This window comes from Hypanus sabinus, chromosome 26, assembly GCF_030144855.1.
Source record: "Hypanus sabinus isolate sHypSab1 chromosome 26, sHypSab1.hap1, whole genome shotgun sequence".
NCBI lineage: Eukaryota > Metazoa > Chordata > Chondrichthyes > Myliobatiformes > Dasyatidae > Hypanus > Hypanus sabinus.
Genome location: NC_082731.1, coordinates 4253121 through 4270315, shown reverse-complemented (window position 1 = coordinate 4270315; position 17195 = coordinate 4253121). Strand labels below are relative to the sequence as shown.

The 17195-nt window shown below is 41.6% G+C and overlaps 1 protein-coding gene across 6 annotated transcripts in view; it reads left to right on the top strand.

The window, feature by feature from the left end:
- The window catches only part of LOC132381808 (metastasis-associated protein MTA1-like), a 184081-nt gene that overhangs the window by 103072 nt on the left and 63814 nt on the right, over positions 1-17195 (top strand). For all 6 annotated transcript variants that reach the window (XM_059951404.1, XM_059951399.1, XM_059951402.1 and 3 more), the window contains 4 exons: positions 908-1025; positions 3122-3224; positions 3925-4024; positions 16584-16772. In XM_059951404.1, coding sequence (XP_059807387.1) covers positions 908-1025; positions 3122-3224; positions 3925-4024; positions 16584-16772 — 510 coding nt within the window. The remainder of the gene's footprint in view (positions 1-907; positions 1026-3121; positions 3225-3924; positions 4025-16583; positions 16773-17195) is intronic.

Genomic DNA, 17195 nt, shown 5'->3' with positions numbered 1-17195 from the left:
TGTTTGACTACCGGGAAGTTCTGCTTTTGGCAGATAGAGCAGAGATGCTCAACACCCCACCACCCCAATTTACGATGGGTCTCACCAATGTAAAGGTGGCTGCACTGGGAACACTGGACATAATGGATGATCCCAGTAGATTCACATGTGAAGTGTTGCCTCACCTGGAGGGACGGTTTGGGATCTTGAAAGGAGGTGAATGGGTAGATGTAGCACTTTGGCTGCTTAAGTAGCAGTAGGGAGATTAATAGCTAAAATATTGGCCGCAGAGTTGAAAATCTCTATTGTAAGCACCTACAAAAAATGTGGGAGCATTTACTTAGTAGTTCTTTCTGGGCAAGTGTATCTTAATTGTATCTTAATTTCTTTCCAAGCCTTTGGAATGTGCAGCAGGCTGCATTAGCTTGTACATAGAACTTAGAAACCTACAGCACGTTACAGGCCCTTCGGCCCACCATGTTTTGCTCTCCATGTAACCTACTCTAGAAACTGCCTAGAAGTTCCCTAGCGCATAGCCCTCTTGTTTTCTAAGCTCCATGTACCTATCTAAGAGTAATCTATGTAGTTCACTACATGTGCACACACAAATAAAAGTGATGACATGGGAAAATGGTAATTGTTAATGGAGCCAATGAGAGAATTGTTCATTTTGTAAGTGTGTCCTGTGGGTTTTGAGTAAGAACCTCAAATTATGAGGAAAGGGGAGCGGGCTCATGAATATCTCCCCACTGGAGAAGAACCATCCCAGGGTAGGTTTTCTCACTGAGGCAATTACAGACCTGGATCATCATCCTCTGCTTTGGAGCATGAGGGAATGTTGCAGGTTATGAGCTGCTTTTACCCAGAGAGGGAAGATGTTATCATATTAGTCTTATCATTCAGGATAACTTTTCTTCTTTTCTTTCAGGACTCCTTTTTTTATTGCCTAGTTTATGATCCACAACAGAAAACACTGCTGGCAGATAAAGGTGAGATCCGTGTTGGTCCCAGATACCAAGCGGATATCCCTGACCTGCTCAAAGAAGGTGGGTATTAACAATACAGAAGTAAGTTTTACATTTATTCTGAATAGGATTTCAAGGTTTTGTTGCCTTGTTCTGGATCTATGTCTGTGGGAGGGACACCCAACAAACATGTTTCAGTACAAGAACTCAGCCATTCAACTAGTCCCATATCCATATAAAATTGAATGATCAAATCTCAGTCATGTTCACTTCCACATACATTTAATGTCCTTCATATGTGTGGATGAAAGGGGAGACGCGCATTTGGTTACCCCTTCCAAGAATTCAATCAAATTAGTTAGATCTTCACTTAATCGAGAGGTCACAGTTGATAAGCAATTCAGATAAACTGCTATTAGATTGTTCAGTTCGACTCAAGACTTTATACACGCATGCACTGAGACCAAGACACCGCTTTGACATAGGCTGATGGTATTGGGTAACTACTGCTCCATAAAAGTATCATGCAATCATTATCTTCAACAACTTGCTTTTGTTATGCAATGGCATTACCATCACAGAGTCCCATTCCATCAGTATTCTAGGTGGTAGAGTTGGAAGTGTAGTGGTATTATAATAATAAAGTCCGAAGCTGAGTACTGTGCTCTGAGGGATCCAGTATTTTGCATCTCAAAACAATTCCACAAAACATAAGCCAAGAGCATGTTGGAATGCCCTCTTGCATGAATAAGTGTTGTTCCAATAATTCCCAAGAAGTTCAATACCAGTAGCCTGCTGGATTTGTACCCAATTCTAAATTTCCATTCACCATTGAATTATCATGATTGCATTGCGTATCATCCATATAATTTTCCTTTTATGCTTCGGCTAAGATGGCGGTGCGCTCTCGCGCAGCATCCTCTCTGGATCCAACCAAAGGAGTGATTGTTCGCCCTTTACATTTGTTTTCACAATCACAAGCCACTGTTGGTTATTAAGGACATCAAGTACTGTAGGTCTACCCCACTAGCAAGTTGCTTGATAGTTATGCAGCTAGACTTGTGTACCATGTTTGAATCTGCATCAGCCACCCAGGAAAGGAGGTCAGCAGTGCACAATCCAAGAGACTGTGTTAGATGATTTTGTTGTGATTGCAAGATCATGCTGGATATTGGTAATATAGAACACAGTGTCTGATTTACTAATTCACTGGTGAAACCAATGGCGGGAGAGCTGCCTGGCCTTGGTTGTGGTGCAGACCAGGCCTCATTCATGCCACCTGTTGTGGCCACTGAGGAAGGAGCTGACTCTGTGCCACTGGATTCCATACTGGGTTGGAGCTGTCTCCTCCCATTGGTGGTGCCTTCCAGTGTTGGCTTGGTGGGAGATGAGCTGGATTGTGTTTGACTGCAGCTGAGTTGTGCGATCTAAGGAACTGCTGCTGGCTGTTCTTGCGGAAATGTTCCAGGTCAAGATCCATGTACTGTCAGTCTACAGGCTGTGGCACTCAGTCACTTAGGCTGTTTTGTTTTGGTTTTTAGATATCATAATTATGTGTGTGTTTCTGTGGTTTTGTGTTTTGCACCTTGACCCCAGAAAAATGCCATTTCATTTGGTTGTATTCCTATATATGGTTGAATGATAAATAAACTTGAACTTAAAATAAAGTGCAGAGATTTGTCTAGGCTTCTCTGAGCAGACCTTGCAGAAAATGTACCCTTCATTGTCAAGGCAGTGTATGGAGCACAGCCTCGTTCTTGTTTAAGATTCACTGCATCTTAACATCTCCATTCCTCATTGTTGCTAGGTCTACATCATAGGCCTCTCTGTCTAACAGCATTTTGAGAATATCTTCACCCAGAAGTCCTTCACCATCTTCTCACGGGCAGTAAGGGATGGGTAATAAATGCTGCCCTTGCCACTGTTGCTCATGTCCCAAAAATGCATAAACCTTTTGAAGGTTGATGGTGCTGCAGACTGATTGTTGGGTTGAAAAAGTACTGTTGTTGTTTTGCTTCTGCTTTTGATATGAACAATTTACAATTATACGTAAGCAAAGAAATTCACTTTCCAAATTCCCGTCTGTGGTTGCATTTTCCAGATTTAATATGTAGTCTGAACCTGTTCTTTGCTGTTCTCTATATTCACACATGATCTGTATTGTTATATTTCCTCAGATGAAGATGATGAAAGAGACCAGTTAAAACTTGAAGTCAAAATCTGGGACCCAGACAGTCCATTGACTGACAGGCAGATTGACCAGTTTTTAGTCCTTGCACGGTGAGCTTAAAGGTTTCAGGCAACCACCTGTTGCATTCATTGCTGTAGTGCTGAAGGTGCAAGATACGGCTCCAGTTAAAGCTTAATAATGTCTGTGTTTCCATTAGTGGGGCAAAGGACCAAGTAGTATATCAAAGTTTGCTGATGAACAGAATTAAGTAGCGGTGTAGGCACTGAGAAGGACATAAGAAGGTTTCAGGATACTGAAAAGCTAAAGTGAATGGGCGACAGCATGAAAAATAGAATAAAAGTTGGAAAGTGTGAGGTCATGACTGGCAGGAAATGCAAATTATTTTGAAAATAGTATGTTTGTATTTGGAGGGACCTCCGTGGGAAATGGTGTCTTTAGCGAACGTGAGGCCTGCTACTTTTGTTGGACAGCTAACATGGACCCTGAAAGAAAAACTCTCTATTTCAGATGTTTTAATTAGCTAATAATGTGTCATGGCAATAATTTCTCACTTAGCCATGCTATCCAGAAATGCTTAATGTTGTTCTCTAGCAAATTTTAATTGTTTTAACAAGGGGGTGGGGGCAAGTTGCCTGCAGTATTGCCGCACTGTTAGCAGGATGGTTTTCTTAATGTATTGCATGAATTATCATTTATTCACTTGGGTGGAATTATGTACCTGTAAAAGGAGCTGTTTCTAATATGTGTATAGTCTGCTTAATGGCTTTGCCTCTTCTCCATCTCTTGCAGATCTGTTGGGACGTTTGCTCGGGCCTTAGACTGTAGCAGCTCTATACGGCAACCAAGTTTGCACATGAGCGCTGCTGCTGCCTCCAGAGATATCACATTGGTAAGAGTGGAAGTATTCATGGATTTCCAGTATTTAGTAACTGCGCACTTAGGAGCTGTTAACTTCAGATGATTTTAAGATGAGCCTAAACTTGAGAGATAAGCCTAAAGGCCATTTAAAAATAGTTTCCACCATGATAGCTTTAACATGGACATTTTTGGCTTTGCATCTTACTGATGTTCTTTGCGTTTTAACATACTGCAACAAGAGCTCATTCCAGCATTGCGCCTATTCAGTATGTTAAGAGTTACTGAAGTTTAATCCTTATCTCTGATTTACTAATATTTAAGAAAGACATGATCCAGTGAGAATCAAACCTTGAGATGTTCATAAAAATCCAAAAAACTGCAGGTGCTAGATACAAACATAGAAACATGGAACATAGAACATAGAAAACATACAGCACAATACAGGCCCTTCGGCCCACAAAGCTTTGCCGAATATGTCCCTACCTTGGAATTACCCTAGGCTTTACTCATAGCCCTCTATTTTTCCAAGCTCCCATGTAGCCATCCAGGAGTCTCTTAAAAAGACCCTATTGTTTCCGCTGCCGGCAGCCCATTCCATGCACTCACCACTCTCTGCATAAAAAAAAAAGCAGCAGCTTACCCCTGACATCTTCTCTGTACCTACTTCCAAGCACTTTAAAACTACACCCTCTTGTGCCAGCCAATTCAGCCCTGGGGAAAAGCCTGTGACTATCCAAACGATCAATGCCTCTCATTATCTTGTACATCTCTATCAAGTCACCTCTCATCTCTGTTGCTCCAAGGAGAAAAGGCCGAGTTCACTGAACCTATTCTCATAAGGCATGCTCCCCATTCCAGGCAACATCCTTGTAAAGCTCCTCCGCACCCTTTCTATAGTTTCCACGTCCTTCCTATAGTAAGGTGACCAGAATTGAACACCGTACTCCAAGTGGGGTCTAACCAGGCTCCTATATAGCTGCAACATTACCTCTCGGTTCTTAAACTCAATCCCACAGTTGATGAAGGCCAATGCACCGTATGCCTTCTTAACCACAGAGTCAACCTGCACAACAGCTTTGAGTATCCTATGGACTCGGACCCCAAGATCCCTCTGATCCTCCACACTGCCACGAGTCTTACCATTAATACTATATTCTGCCATCATATTTGACCTACCAAAACGAACTACCGCACACTTAACTGGGTTGAATTCCATCTGCCACTTCTCGGCCCAGTTTTGCATCCTATGAATGTCCCACTGTAGCCTCTGACAGCCCTCCAAACTATCCACAACACATCCAACCTCTGTGTCATCAGCAAATTTACTAACCCATCCCTCCACTTCCTCATCCAGATCATTTATAAAAATCACAAAGAGTAGGCGTCCCAGAACAGATCCCCGAAGCACACCACTGGTCACTGACCTCCATGCAGAATATGACCCATCTACAACCACTCTTTGCCTTCTGTGGGCAAGCCAGTTCTGGATCCACACAGCAATGACCTCCTTGGATCCCATGCCTCCTTAGTTTCTCAATAAGCCTTGCATGGTGTACCTTATCAAATGCCTTGCTGAAATCCAAATACACTACATCTATGGCTCTATCTTCATCAATGTACTTAGTCATATCCTCAAAAAAATTCAATCAGGCTTGTAAGGCACAACCTGCCTTTGACAAAGCCATGCTGATTATTCCTAATCATATTATGCCTCTCCAAATGTTTATAAAGCCTGCCTCTCAGGATCTTCTCCATCAACTTACTAATCACTGAATTAAGACTCACTGGCCTGCAATGAAAGACTCAGATGTCTGCAATGAAAATCAGAAATTTTTGAAAAATGCCACAGATAGAGCAGCATCTGTAAAAAAAAAAAAAAAAAAAAAAAAAAAAAAAAAGAGAGAGAGAGAAACTGAACGGTTAAACTTGAAAACCCATTGTCAGATCTGGGAAATAGATAAAAAAGATCAGCTTGCATCCCTCAAGTCAGTCAAGTAATCATCTATTCTAATCCCATTTGACAACATGAGAGCATCTACCTCCACTGTCGCCTTGGGCAGTGTGTTTCAGACTGCATACACTTTCTAGTTGCCCTCTAAACCGTTACACTTCACCTGAAACTTGTATCCTCTGGTTCTTGATGCTTTTATAAAAGGGAAGGTGTTTCCTTCTGTCTACAGTATTTACCTATGCTCCACATAATTTTGATATCTTTGTTAGTACCTCGCCTCCTTAATTTCTTTGATTCTAGGAAATCAAACCCAACCCACCTAGACTTTCCTCATAACATTCTCTTAAATCTCCTCTGCACGTGCTCCACTGCAAATGTGTCCTTGTGAAAATATGCCTACCAGAATTGCTTACAATATCATAGCTATACTCTATCCAGAGCTTTATAATTCTGTAACGTGACCTCTGGTGTTAGATTCTGTATCCCCTTAATGAGGGCATGCATCCTTTATCACAAACAAGAGAAAATCCTGCAGATGCTGGAAATCTGAGTAACACACACAAAATATTGGAGGAATTCAACAGACATTTGTAGAAAAAACTACAGCCGACGTTTTGGGCTGAAACCCTTTGAGAAGATGGTCTTTGACCACGCGCTTACCTAGACAGTCCTGCCAAAGAGGTTCAACCCAAAATGTTGACTGCACTTTTTTCTATAGATGCATAATGTATGCCAACTTTGCAATTGACTAAGAACATAAGAAATAGGAGCAGGAGTAGGCCATCGAGCCTGCCCCGCTGTTCCATAAGGTCATGGCTGATCTGTCCGTAAACTCAGCTCCATCTACCTGCCTTTTCCCCATAACCCTTAATTCCCCTACTGTGTAAAAGTCTATCTAACTGCTTCTTAAACATGTTTAGTGAAGAATTCCACTGATTCACCACTCTCTGGGAAAAACAGTTTCTCCTGATCTCTACCCTAAATCTTCTCCCCTGAATCTTGAGGCAATGTCCCCTAGTTCTAGTCTCACCTACCAATGGAAACAATTTTCCTTCTATCTTATATATCCCTTTCAATATTTTGTATGTTTCTATAAGATCCCCTCTCATTCTTCTGAATTCCAGAGAGTAGAGTCCCAGGCAACTCAATCACTCCTCATAACTTAACCCCTTCATCTCCAGAATCAACCTGGTGAATCTCCTCTGCACTACCTCCAAAGCCAGTGTATCCTTTCTCAAGTATGGAGACAGAACTGCAGACAGTACTCCGGGTGCGGTCTCACCAGTACCCTGTATAGTTGCAGCATGACCTCCCTGCTCTTGAATTCAATCCCTCTAGTAATGAAGTATACAGGTTTCCCCCGCTACTTGACGGTAGAAGTTTCCTATGAGATGGTTTGTAGGCCAGAATATTATAAAGTGCAGAAGAAATTACCATTTATTTATATGGGAAAAATTTGTGAGCATCCGCAGACCCAAAAAATAACCTACCAAATCATGCCAAATAACACATAAAACCTAAAATAACAGTACCCTATAGTAAAAGCAGGAATGATCTGATAAATACACAGCCTATATAAAGTAGGAATACTTTTCTGCAATTATTGCAGCACTGTCCACCATAGCTCTCAGCAGAAACACTTGGTGCAAGCGCTCTCGGCAGAAGCTTTCTTTCCAGTAACCTTTAAGCTATGAAGCTGCCAAATCATACCAAGTAACACATAAAAATACACAACCTATATAAAGCAGAAATAATGTACATCCAGTGTAGTTTCACTTATCGGAATCGGGAAGACAGTGAACACACTGATGATGGTGTGTTAGGCTGAGTCGTCGGAGGTTGGGGTGGTGGGAGGTAGAGGAGAATGAGGTGTCATCTCATCATCGTCTGTTTCCATCAGGGCAGGCAGGTCACCTTCTTCTATGTCTGCCTGTCTTGATGTCGAAGGTCATGGTTCATCGTCTGCTGTGGCTGATGTGGAAGGCTTGAAAAACAACAGTATGCTTGACTGCTTAGCCTCGCGCATTTTTCTACCATACAGTTCTTTGTAAGCACTCAAACCTTCCTGCAAATATTCCCTAAACCGACGTACCCTTTCAAAATTAAAGTCATACTTTTATGCAATCATTGAAGCGTTGTCAGTCTCAGCGAAAATCTCACGCAATTGCTTCATGTTCAGTTCCTGGACGACTTTACTTTCGGGCTGTTTGCTACTGCGTTTGGCTTCAATTGTTATCCATTCCTCTTCATTAGCTCTTCATCTGTCACTTCTTGGTCATGGGATGCCAAAACCTCTTCAACATCATCTTTGTCAACTTGCACAAACCCTTAGCCAAACTCATTATATCCTTACTTCATTCACCGCGATTGAAACGCTTTATTATGTCTAGTTTTACGCTAAGTGTAACACCCTTACGCGGTCTTTTAGGCTTTTCCGATACCTTAGAACTTACCTTGCTAATGGATGCCCAAAATAAATCGACATAAAGCACAGATGCTCACACGCGCGTGTTTAAGCAATGCCGACTAGAATGCAGTTCCGGGGGAGGAGCTTGGCTGTTCAGGGCGCGCGCTATCTTTTTCTTAACAGTGAAAACACCTTCTGTTAGTGAAAACAGGTAACTAATGTAGGTCTTCCGTAACAGCGAGGTTTTCAAAGCGAACGTTAGAAAAACAGGGGGACACCTGCTTACATTATCTTGTATATACTTGTGCTGCTGCTTTTACAATTTGTGAACGTCTACACCAAGGTCCTGCTGTTATTGTACTTGCCTCATCCACCTACTCTGGCAGCTCATTCCACGCACATATCATCCTTTGCTTTTAAAAAAAAAGTTGCCCCTCAAATTGCCTCCTATTAGATCTTTCTCCTCTTACCTTAAACCTACAGTGGTGCTAAAAAGTTTGTGAACCCCAGTAGAATTTTCTTTATTTCTGCATAAATTTGACTCAAAATGTGATCATATCTTCACGCAAATCCTAAAACTAGATAGAGAACCCAATTAAGTAAATAATGCAAAATCATTATACTTGTTCATTTATTTATTGAGAGAAATGACCCAATATTACATGTATTTGTTGGAAAAAGTATGTGAACCTTTGCTTTTGGTAACTGGTGAGCGTAACCCCGCTCCCCTTTACCGTAACAAATTCAACCAAATGTTTCCGTTAACTTTTGATCAGTCCTGCACATTGGCTTGGAAGAATTTTAGGCCATTCCTCCTTACAAAACCTCTTCAACTCTGGGAATTTCGTGGGCTTCTTTGCAAGAACTGCTTGCTTCAGGTCCATCCACAGCTTTTCTATAGGATAAAGGTCAAGACTTTGACTCAGCCATTCTAAAACATAGTTTTCTTCTTTTTAAACCAATCTGTTATTGATTTACTCTTTTCTTTCGGATCATTGTCCTGTTGTATTATCCAGCTTCTATTAAGCTTCAGGTGATGGACTGCTACCCTGACATTCTCTTGTAAAATGTCTTGATTCAATTTTGAATTCATTGTTCCCTCAACAATCACAAGCTGTTCAGACCCTGAGGTGGCAGAGCAGCCCAAACAATGATGCGGCTTCCACCATGCTTCACAGTTGGGATGAGGTTTTGGTGTTGGTGTGCAGTGCCCTTTTTCCTCCAAACATAGCAATGTGCATTCCTGACAAAAAGTTCAACTTTTGTTTAATCTATCTGCAGAACATTGTCCCAGAAGCGTTGTTAGATCATCTATTTGGTTTTTTGCAAACTTGAAACATGCAGCACTTTTTTTAGAGTAGTAGTTTCTTCTGTGGTGTGACTCCACGATCACCATTCTTGTTCAGTGTTTTTCTTATAGTGGACACATAAGACTGTAAGACAAAGGAGTAGAAGTGGCCATTCAGCCCATCGATCTGCTCAGCCATTTCATCATGAGCTGATCCAATCTCCCCTTTAGTCCCACTCCCCCGCCTTCTCACCATAACTTTTGATGCCCTGACTACTCAGATACCTATCAATCTCTGCCTTAAATACACCCAATGACTTAGCCTCCACTGCTGCCTGTGGCAACAAATTCTATAGATTCACCACCCTCTGGCAAAAAAATTTTTTTTTGCATCTCTGTTCTGAATGGTCGCCTTGCAATCCTCAAGTCATGTCAATAGACAATAGACAGTAGGTGCAGGAGTAGGCCATTCGGCCCTTCTAGCCAGCACCGCTGTTCACTGTGATCATGGCTGATCATACACAATCAGTACCCCGTTCCTGCCCTCTCCTCATATCCCTTGACCCCGCTATCTACAAAAGCTCTATCTAACTCTCTCTTGAATGCATCCAGAGACTTGGCCTCCACTGCCTTCTGGGGCAGAGCTTTCCACATATCCACCACTCTCTGGGTGAAAAAGTTTTTCCACATCTCTGTTCTAAATGGCCTACCCCTTATTCTTAAACTGTGGCCTCTAGTTCTGTACTCACCCATCAGTGGGAACATGCTTCCTGCCTCCAGCGTGTCCAATCCCTTAATAATCTTATATGTTTCAATCAGATCCCCTCTCATCCTTCTAAATTCCAGTGTATACATGCCCAGTCGCTCCAATCTTTCAACATATGACAGTCCCGCCATTCTGGAATTAACCTTGTGAACCTATGTTGCACTTCCTCAATAGCAAGAATGTCCTTTCTCAAATTTGGAGACCAAAACTGCACACAATACTCCAGGTGGGATCTCACCAGGGCCCTGTACAGCTGCAGAAGGACCTCTTTACTCCTATACTCAATTCCTCTTGTTATAAAGGCCAGCATGCCATTAGCTTTCTTCACTACCTGCTGTACCTGCATGCTTGCTTTCATTGACTAATGTACGAGAACACCTAGATCTTGTTGTACTTCCCCTTTTCCTAACTTGACTCCATTTAGATAGTAATCTGCCTTCCTGTTCTTGCCACCAAAGTGGATAACCTCACATTTATCCACATTAAACTGCATCTGCCATACATTTGCCCACTCACCCAACCTGTCCAAGTCACCCTGCATTCTCATAACATCCTCCTGACATTTCACACTGCCTCCCATCTTTGTGTCATCGGCAAATTTGCTAATGTTACTTTTAATCCCTTCATCTAAATCATTAATGTATATTGTAAACAGCTGCGGTCCCAGCATCGAACCTTACAGTACCCCACTGGCCACAGCCTGCCATTCCGAAAGGGACCCGTTAATTGCTACTCTTTGTTTCCTGTCAGCCAGCCAATTTTCAATCTATGTCAGTACTCTGCCCCCAATACCATGTGCCCTAATTTTGCCCCCATATCTCCTATGTGGGACTTTATCAAAAGCTTTCTGGAAGTCCAGGTACACTACATCTACTGGCTCTCCCTTGTCCATTTCCATAGTTACATCCTCAAAAAATTCCAGAAGATTAGTCCAGCAATGATTTCCCCTTCATAAATCCATGCTGACTCAGACTGATCCTTCTACTGCTATCCAAATGTGTCGTATTTCCTCTTTTATAATTGACTCCAGCATCTTTCCCACCACTGACGTTGGGCTAACCGATCTATAATTTCCTGTTTTCTCTCTCCCTCCTTTCTTGAAAAGTGGGACAACATTAGCCACCCCCCAATCAGCAGGAACTGTTCCTGAATCTATAGAACACTGGAAAATGATTACCAATGTGTCCACGATTTCTAGAGCCACCTCTTTAAGTACCCTGGGATGCAGACCATCAGGTCCCGGGGACTTATCAGCCTTCAGACTCAACAGTCTATCCAACACTGTTTCTTGTCTAATATAAATTTCCTTCAGTTCATCCTTTACCCTAGTTCCTTTGGCCACTATTACATCTGGGAGATTGTTTGTGTCTTCCCTAGTGAAGACAGATCCAAAGTACCTGTTCAACTCGTCTGCCATTTCCTTGTTCCCCATAATAAATTCACCCGTTTCTGTCTTCAATGGCCCAATTTTGGTCTTAACTATTTTTTTGCTATTCACATACCTAAAGAAGCTTTTACAATCATCCTTTATATTCTTGGCTAGTTTACCTTCGTACCTCATTTTTTCTTGGCATATTGCCTTTTTTGTTATCTTCTGTTGCTCTTTAAAAGCTTCCCAGTCCTCTGGTTTCCCGCTCATCTTTGCTATGTTATACTTCTTCTCTTTTATTTTTATACTCCCCTTTACTCCCCTCGTCAGCCCTTACAGGATCTTTCTTTCTCTTTGGAATGAACCGATCCTGCACCTTCTGCATTATTCCCAGAAATACTTGCCATTGTTGTTCCATTGTCTTCCCTGCTAGGGTATTGTTCCATTGAACTTTGGCCAGCTCCTCCCTCATAGCTCCATAGTTCCCTTTGTTCAACTGTAATACTGACACATCCGATTTTCCCTTCTCCTTCTCAAATTGTTGGTTAAAACATATCATATTATGGTCACTACCTCCAAATGGTTCCTTTACCTCGAGGTTCCTGATCAAATCTGGTTCATTGCACAACACTAAATCTAGAATTGGCTTCTCCCTGGTAGGCTCCAGTACAAGCTGTTCTACGTGTCCATCTCAGAGGCACTCCACAAACTCCCTTTCTCGGGGTCCAGGACCATTCTGATTCTCCCAGTCTACCTGCTTGTTGAAATCCCCCATGACAACTGTATCATTACCTTTGCGACATGCCAATTTTAACTCTTCATTCAACTTACACCTTACTTCCAGACTGCTGTTTGGGGGCCTGTAGATAACTCCCATTAGGGTCTTTCTACCCTTAGAACTTCTCAGTTCTATCCATACTGACTCTACATCCCCTGATTCTATGTCCCCCCTCGCAAGGGACTGGATATCATTCCTCACCAGCAGAGCCACCCCAAGCCCTCTGCCAGTCAGTCTGTACTTTCGATGAGATGTATATCCTTGAATATTCATTTCCCAGGCCCTGTCCGCTTGAAGCCATGTCTCTGTTATTCCCACAACATCGTACTTGCCAATTTCCAACTGAGCCTCAAGCTCATCTACTTTATTCCTTATATTTTGTGCATTCATATATAATACTTTTAATTTGTCACTCCCCTCTCCTTTCATATCAATTCCTATTTCACTTGGCCATACTGTATGATCTCTTCTTGAGCTTTCTACTCCATTGATTCTGTTGTCCTTTTTAACTCTTCTTATTTTCACTTTCCCTTTAACTCCATCCTTATATTTCCAGTTCATCCCCTCTCCCCCCCCCCCCCCCCACTACTGAGTTTAAACACATCCGTGTTGCAGTGGCAAACCTCTCGTACTAGACCAAACAACTTTGCCACATCCACTCTGTCCATTCCTTTCAACATTCGAAATGTTTCTATGAGGTCACCCCTCATTCTTCTAAACTCCAAGGAGTACAGTCCAAGAGCAGTCAAATGTTCCTCATATGTTAACCCTCTCATTCCTGGAATCATTCTAGTGAATTTTCACTGAACCCTCTCCATTGTCAGCACATCCTTTCTTAAATAAGGAGCCCAAAACTGCACACAGTATTCCAAGTGAGCTCTTACCAGTGCCTTATAGAGCCTCAACATCACATTCCTGCTCCTGTTCTCTATTCCTCTAGAAATGAATGCCAACATTGCATTCGCCTTCTTCACCACCGACTCAACCTGGAGGTTAACCTTAAGAGTATCCTGCACGAGGACTCCCAAGTCCCGTTGCATCTCAGAACTTCAAAGTGCATGACAGTATACTTTCCGACGTTGTAATTCATTTGCCACTTCTTTGCCCATTCCCCCAATCTATCCAAGTCTGTCTGCACACTCTGTTTCCTCAGCACTACCTATCTTTATACCTATCTTTATATCATCAGCAAACTTAGCCACAAAGCCATCTATTCCATAATCCAAATCGTTGATATACAATGTAAAATGAAGCGGCCCCAACACGGACCCCTGTGCTACACCACTGGTAACTGGCAGCCAACCAGAATGGGATCCCTTTATTCCCACTCTCTGTTTCCTACCAATCAACCAACGCTCTATCCACGTATGTAACTTTCCTGTAATTCAATGGTCTGTTATCTTGTTTAGCAGCCTCATGTGCGGCACCTTGTCAAAAGCCTTCTGAAAATGCAAATACAGAACATCCACTGCATCTCCCTTATCTAGCCTACTTGTAATTTCCTCAAAAAAATTGCACTAGGTTTGTCAGGCAGGATTTTCCTTTAAGAAAACCATGCTGAGTTCCGTCTATCTTGTCATATGCCTACAGGTACTCCGTAACCTCATCCTTGACAATCGACTCCAACAACTTCCCAACCACCGATGTCAATCTAACAAGTCTATAATGTCCTTTTTGCTTCCTTGCCCCCTTCTTAAATAGCGGAGTGACATTTGCAATCTTCCAGTCCTCCGGAACCAGGCCAGAATCTTTATCGACTTTTGAAAGATCATTGCTAATGCCTGCGCAATCTCCACTGCTACTTCCTTCAGAACACGAGGGTGCATTCCATCTGGTCCAGGAGATTTATCTACCTTTAGACTATTCAGTATCCTGAGTACTTTCTCTGTCGTAATTGTGACCATGCATATTTCTCTTCCCTGCCACCCTTGAATGTCTGGTATACTGCTGATGTCTTCCTCAGTGAAGACTGATGCAAAGTACTCGTTCAGTTCCTTCGCCATCTCCTTATCTCCCATTACAATTTCTCCAGCATCATTTTCTATCAGCCCTATATCAACTTTCACCTGTCTTTTACTCTTTATGTACTTGAAAAAGCTTTTAGTATCCTCTTTGATATTATTTGCTAGTTACATGAACAGAGACTAGCAAATTCTAGAGATTTCTGCAGGTGATTTGCTGTAACCCTTGGGTTCTTTTTCATTTCCTTCACCATTGCATGTTATGCTTTTGGTGTGCTCTTTGTGGAATGCCCACTGTCCTAGGGAGAGTAGCAACAGTACTGAGTTTCCACCATTTGTAGACAATTTCCCTTACTGTGGACTGATGAGCACTTGGATCTTTAGAAATGCTTTTGTAACCTTTTACAGCTTGATGCATCTCTACAATTCTTCTAAGGTCCTTTTGAAAGTTGTTTTGATCAAGGCATGGTGCATGTAAACATTTTTCTTGAGAAGAACAAACTCTTGTCAGTAACCTGACCTTGTGTGTCTTTTTTATAGAGCAAGGCACCTCTCCAACCCACACCTCCAATCTCACTTCATTGATTGGAGCACCTGACTCCAAATTGCTTTTGTAGAAGGCAATACCCTAGAGGTTCACATACTTTTTCCAACAAATATGTGTAATATTGGATCATTTTTTCCTCAATAAATGAATGAACAAGTATGATATTTTTTATGTTATTTATTTAATTGGGTTTTCTTTATCTGAGCACATTTTAGGTCATTTCTACAGAAGTAGAGAAAATTATACAGAGTTCACAAACTTTCTAGTACCACTGTACGTCCTATAGGTTAATTTCTAATCCTGGGAAAAAGACTGAGTAAGTTCACCTTATTGATGTTTCCCATTATTTTATACACCTCTAAAAGATAACTTCTCAGTCTACTAAGTCCTGGCCTGTCTCACCGTTCACTGTAACTCAGTATCTCCGGTCCCAGAAAGATTCTTGTATATCTTTACTGCATTCCTTCCATTTAGAGCTGGTCATTGACTTCAGAAAAAGGTGCTCATGCTCCTGAAATATTGCTGATTGTTGGACAAATCTTTCTGATTGCCTGAACCCTTCCTCATGTAGAACATAGAACGATAGAACTGTACAACACAGTGAGGGTCCTTTAGCCCAAAATGTTGTGCTGACCTTTTAACCTACTGCAAGATCTATGTAACCCTTTCTTTCCATGTACCTCCCTATTGTTAATTCACCCATGTGCTGTACATCTTGCATAGCAACAGATCATTTTATTAACGAAGTTTTAAAATGCTGATCCTTGGTTTTGCATCCTTTCATGCGCTTGCCTGTTTCAGTTTTATGATGCTGAGTTCATACCTTTCTGGCTTTTTATGTACCCCTTCGATTTAAATTTGCTTTGTTATGAGTGATTTCTAACTATTTTCTGCCCACCTCTCAATTGTTTTATGAATTGTTCATGCCCATGAGAGTCAGAATGCTCCCAGTACTGGGAATAATCATTGCATTTCGGTCTAAACACATGTTAAAAATTACACTGGTTGCTGTTAATTATAGTCTCTGCAACTAATTTTTGAAAGGTTAGCCGTTGATTGTGAAAAATCCACTGCCTCATGCAAGAAATAAGTGAAATGTGTCTTTTTGATATCTTTGTAGTCTTCAACAAGAAGTTAATTAACTGAATATTTCAAGCCTGGTAATTTGAGTCTGCCTAATGTTTGGTCAGAACAAATGCTTCTGTATTGTCAAATCTTGATAGAACTCTGGGCCATTCTCTTGTCTTCACTCAGAATAATTCATTCTTATTTTACATTGGTTTTGTTTGTAGATCTGTCATATCTGGATCATATTGATAGGTGTGTTACAAATTTAGTGTGTAGAAGGATGTTGTCCCTCTGTTTGTTCGTCCTATATAAAGATTGATATACCCCAGTTAGCAATGCTGTCCTAGGTGTGAGTTGGGTGTGACTGACTGTTAAAATGCCTTTCTTTTCTGTGGGAGTTCACAATGCTGTACTTTCTGAATGGGGTATTTACTTCACTTTTGTCTTTGTTGCAGTTTCACTCCATGGATACATTGCATAAAAATAACTATGATGTGTCGAAAGCAATTTCGGCCTTGGTGCCTCAGGGAGGGCCTGTGCTGTGCCGGGATGAAATGGAAGAATGGTCAGCCTCTGAAGCAAACCTATTTGAGGAAGCTCTTGAAAAATACGGCAAGGATTTTAGTGACATTCGACAAGACTTTGTGAGTACGGCTGGGAATTGCAAGCAGCTGGTATTTAAGTGTCACTTTTAAGCTGTGCATTGTGTGGGTTTAACTGGGTATGGACTGACTGAAGGTGCCTATCTTGTTTAAGGGAGTGCGTGATGCACCAGACAGATTGAGCCATTTGTTATTTTTAATGATTTTTCAAAATAATTGTCATAAACCTACGCAGTATTGCCTTGTCAGTTGGGAAGACAGACGAAAAGTGACAGCCTTGTGTGGCAGGAACTTGCTATGGGTTAATAGTGAAAGAAAATCTAGACAAGCTGGAATTAAAAACAGAAAATGAAGAAAACTCAACAAGTTGACCAGCAGCAGTAGAAAGAAAAACAGCCTCCTCTCGTGCTTATTCTAGAACCCTCCATGTTCAATGAATCATCCATTTTCCAGCAGTTTGATGGA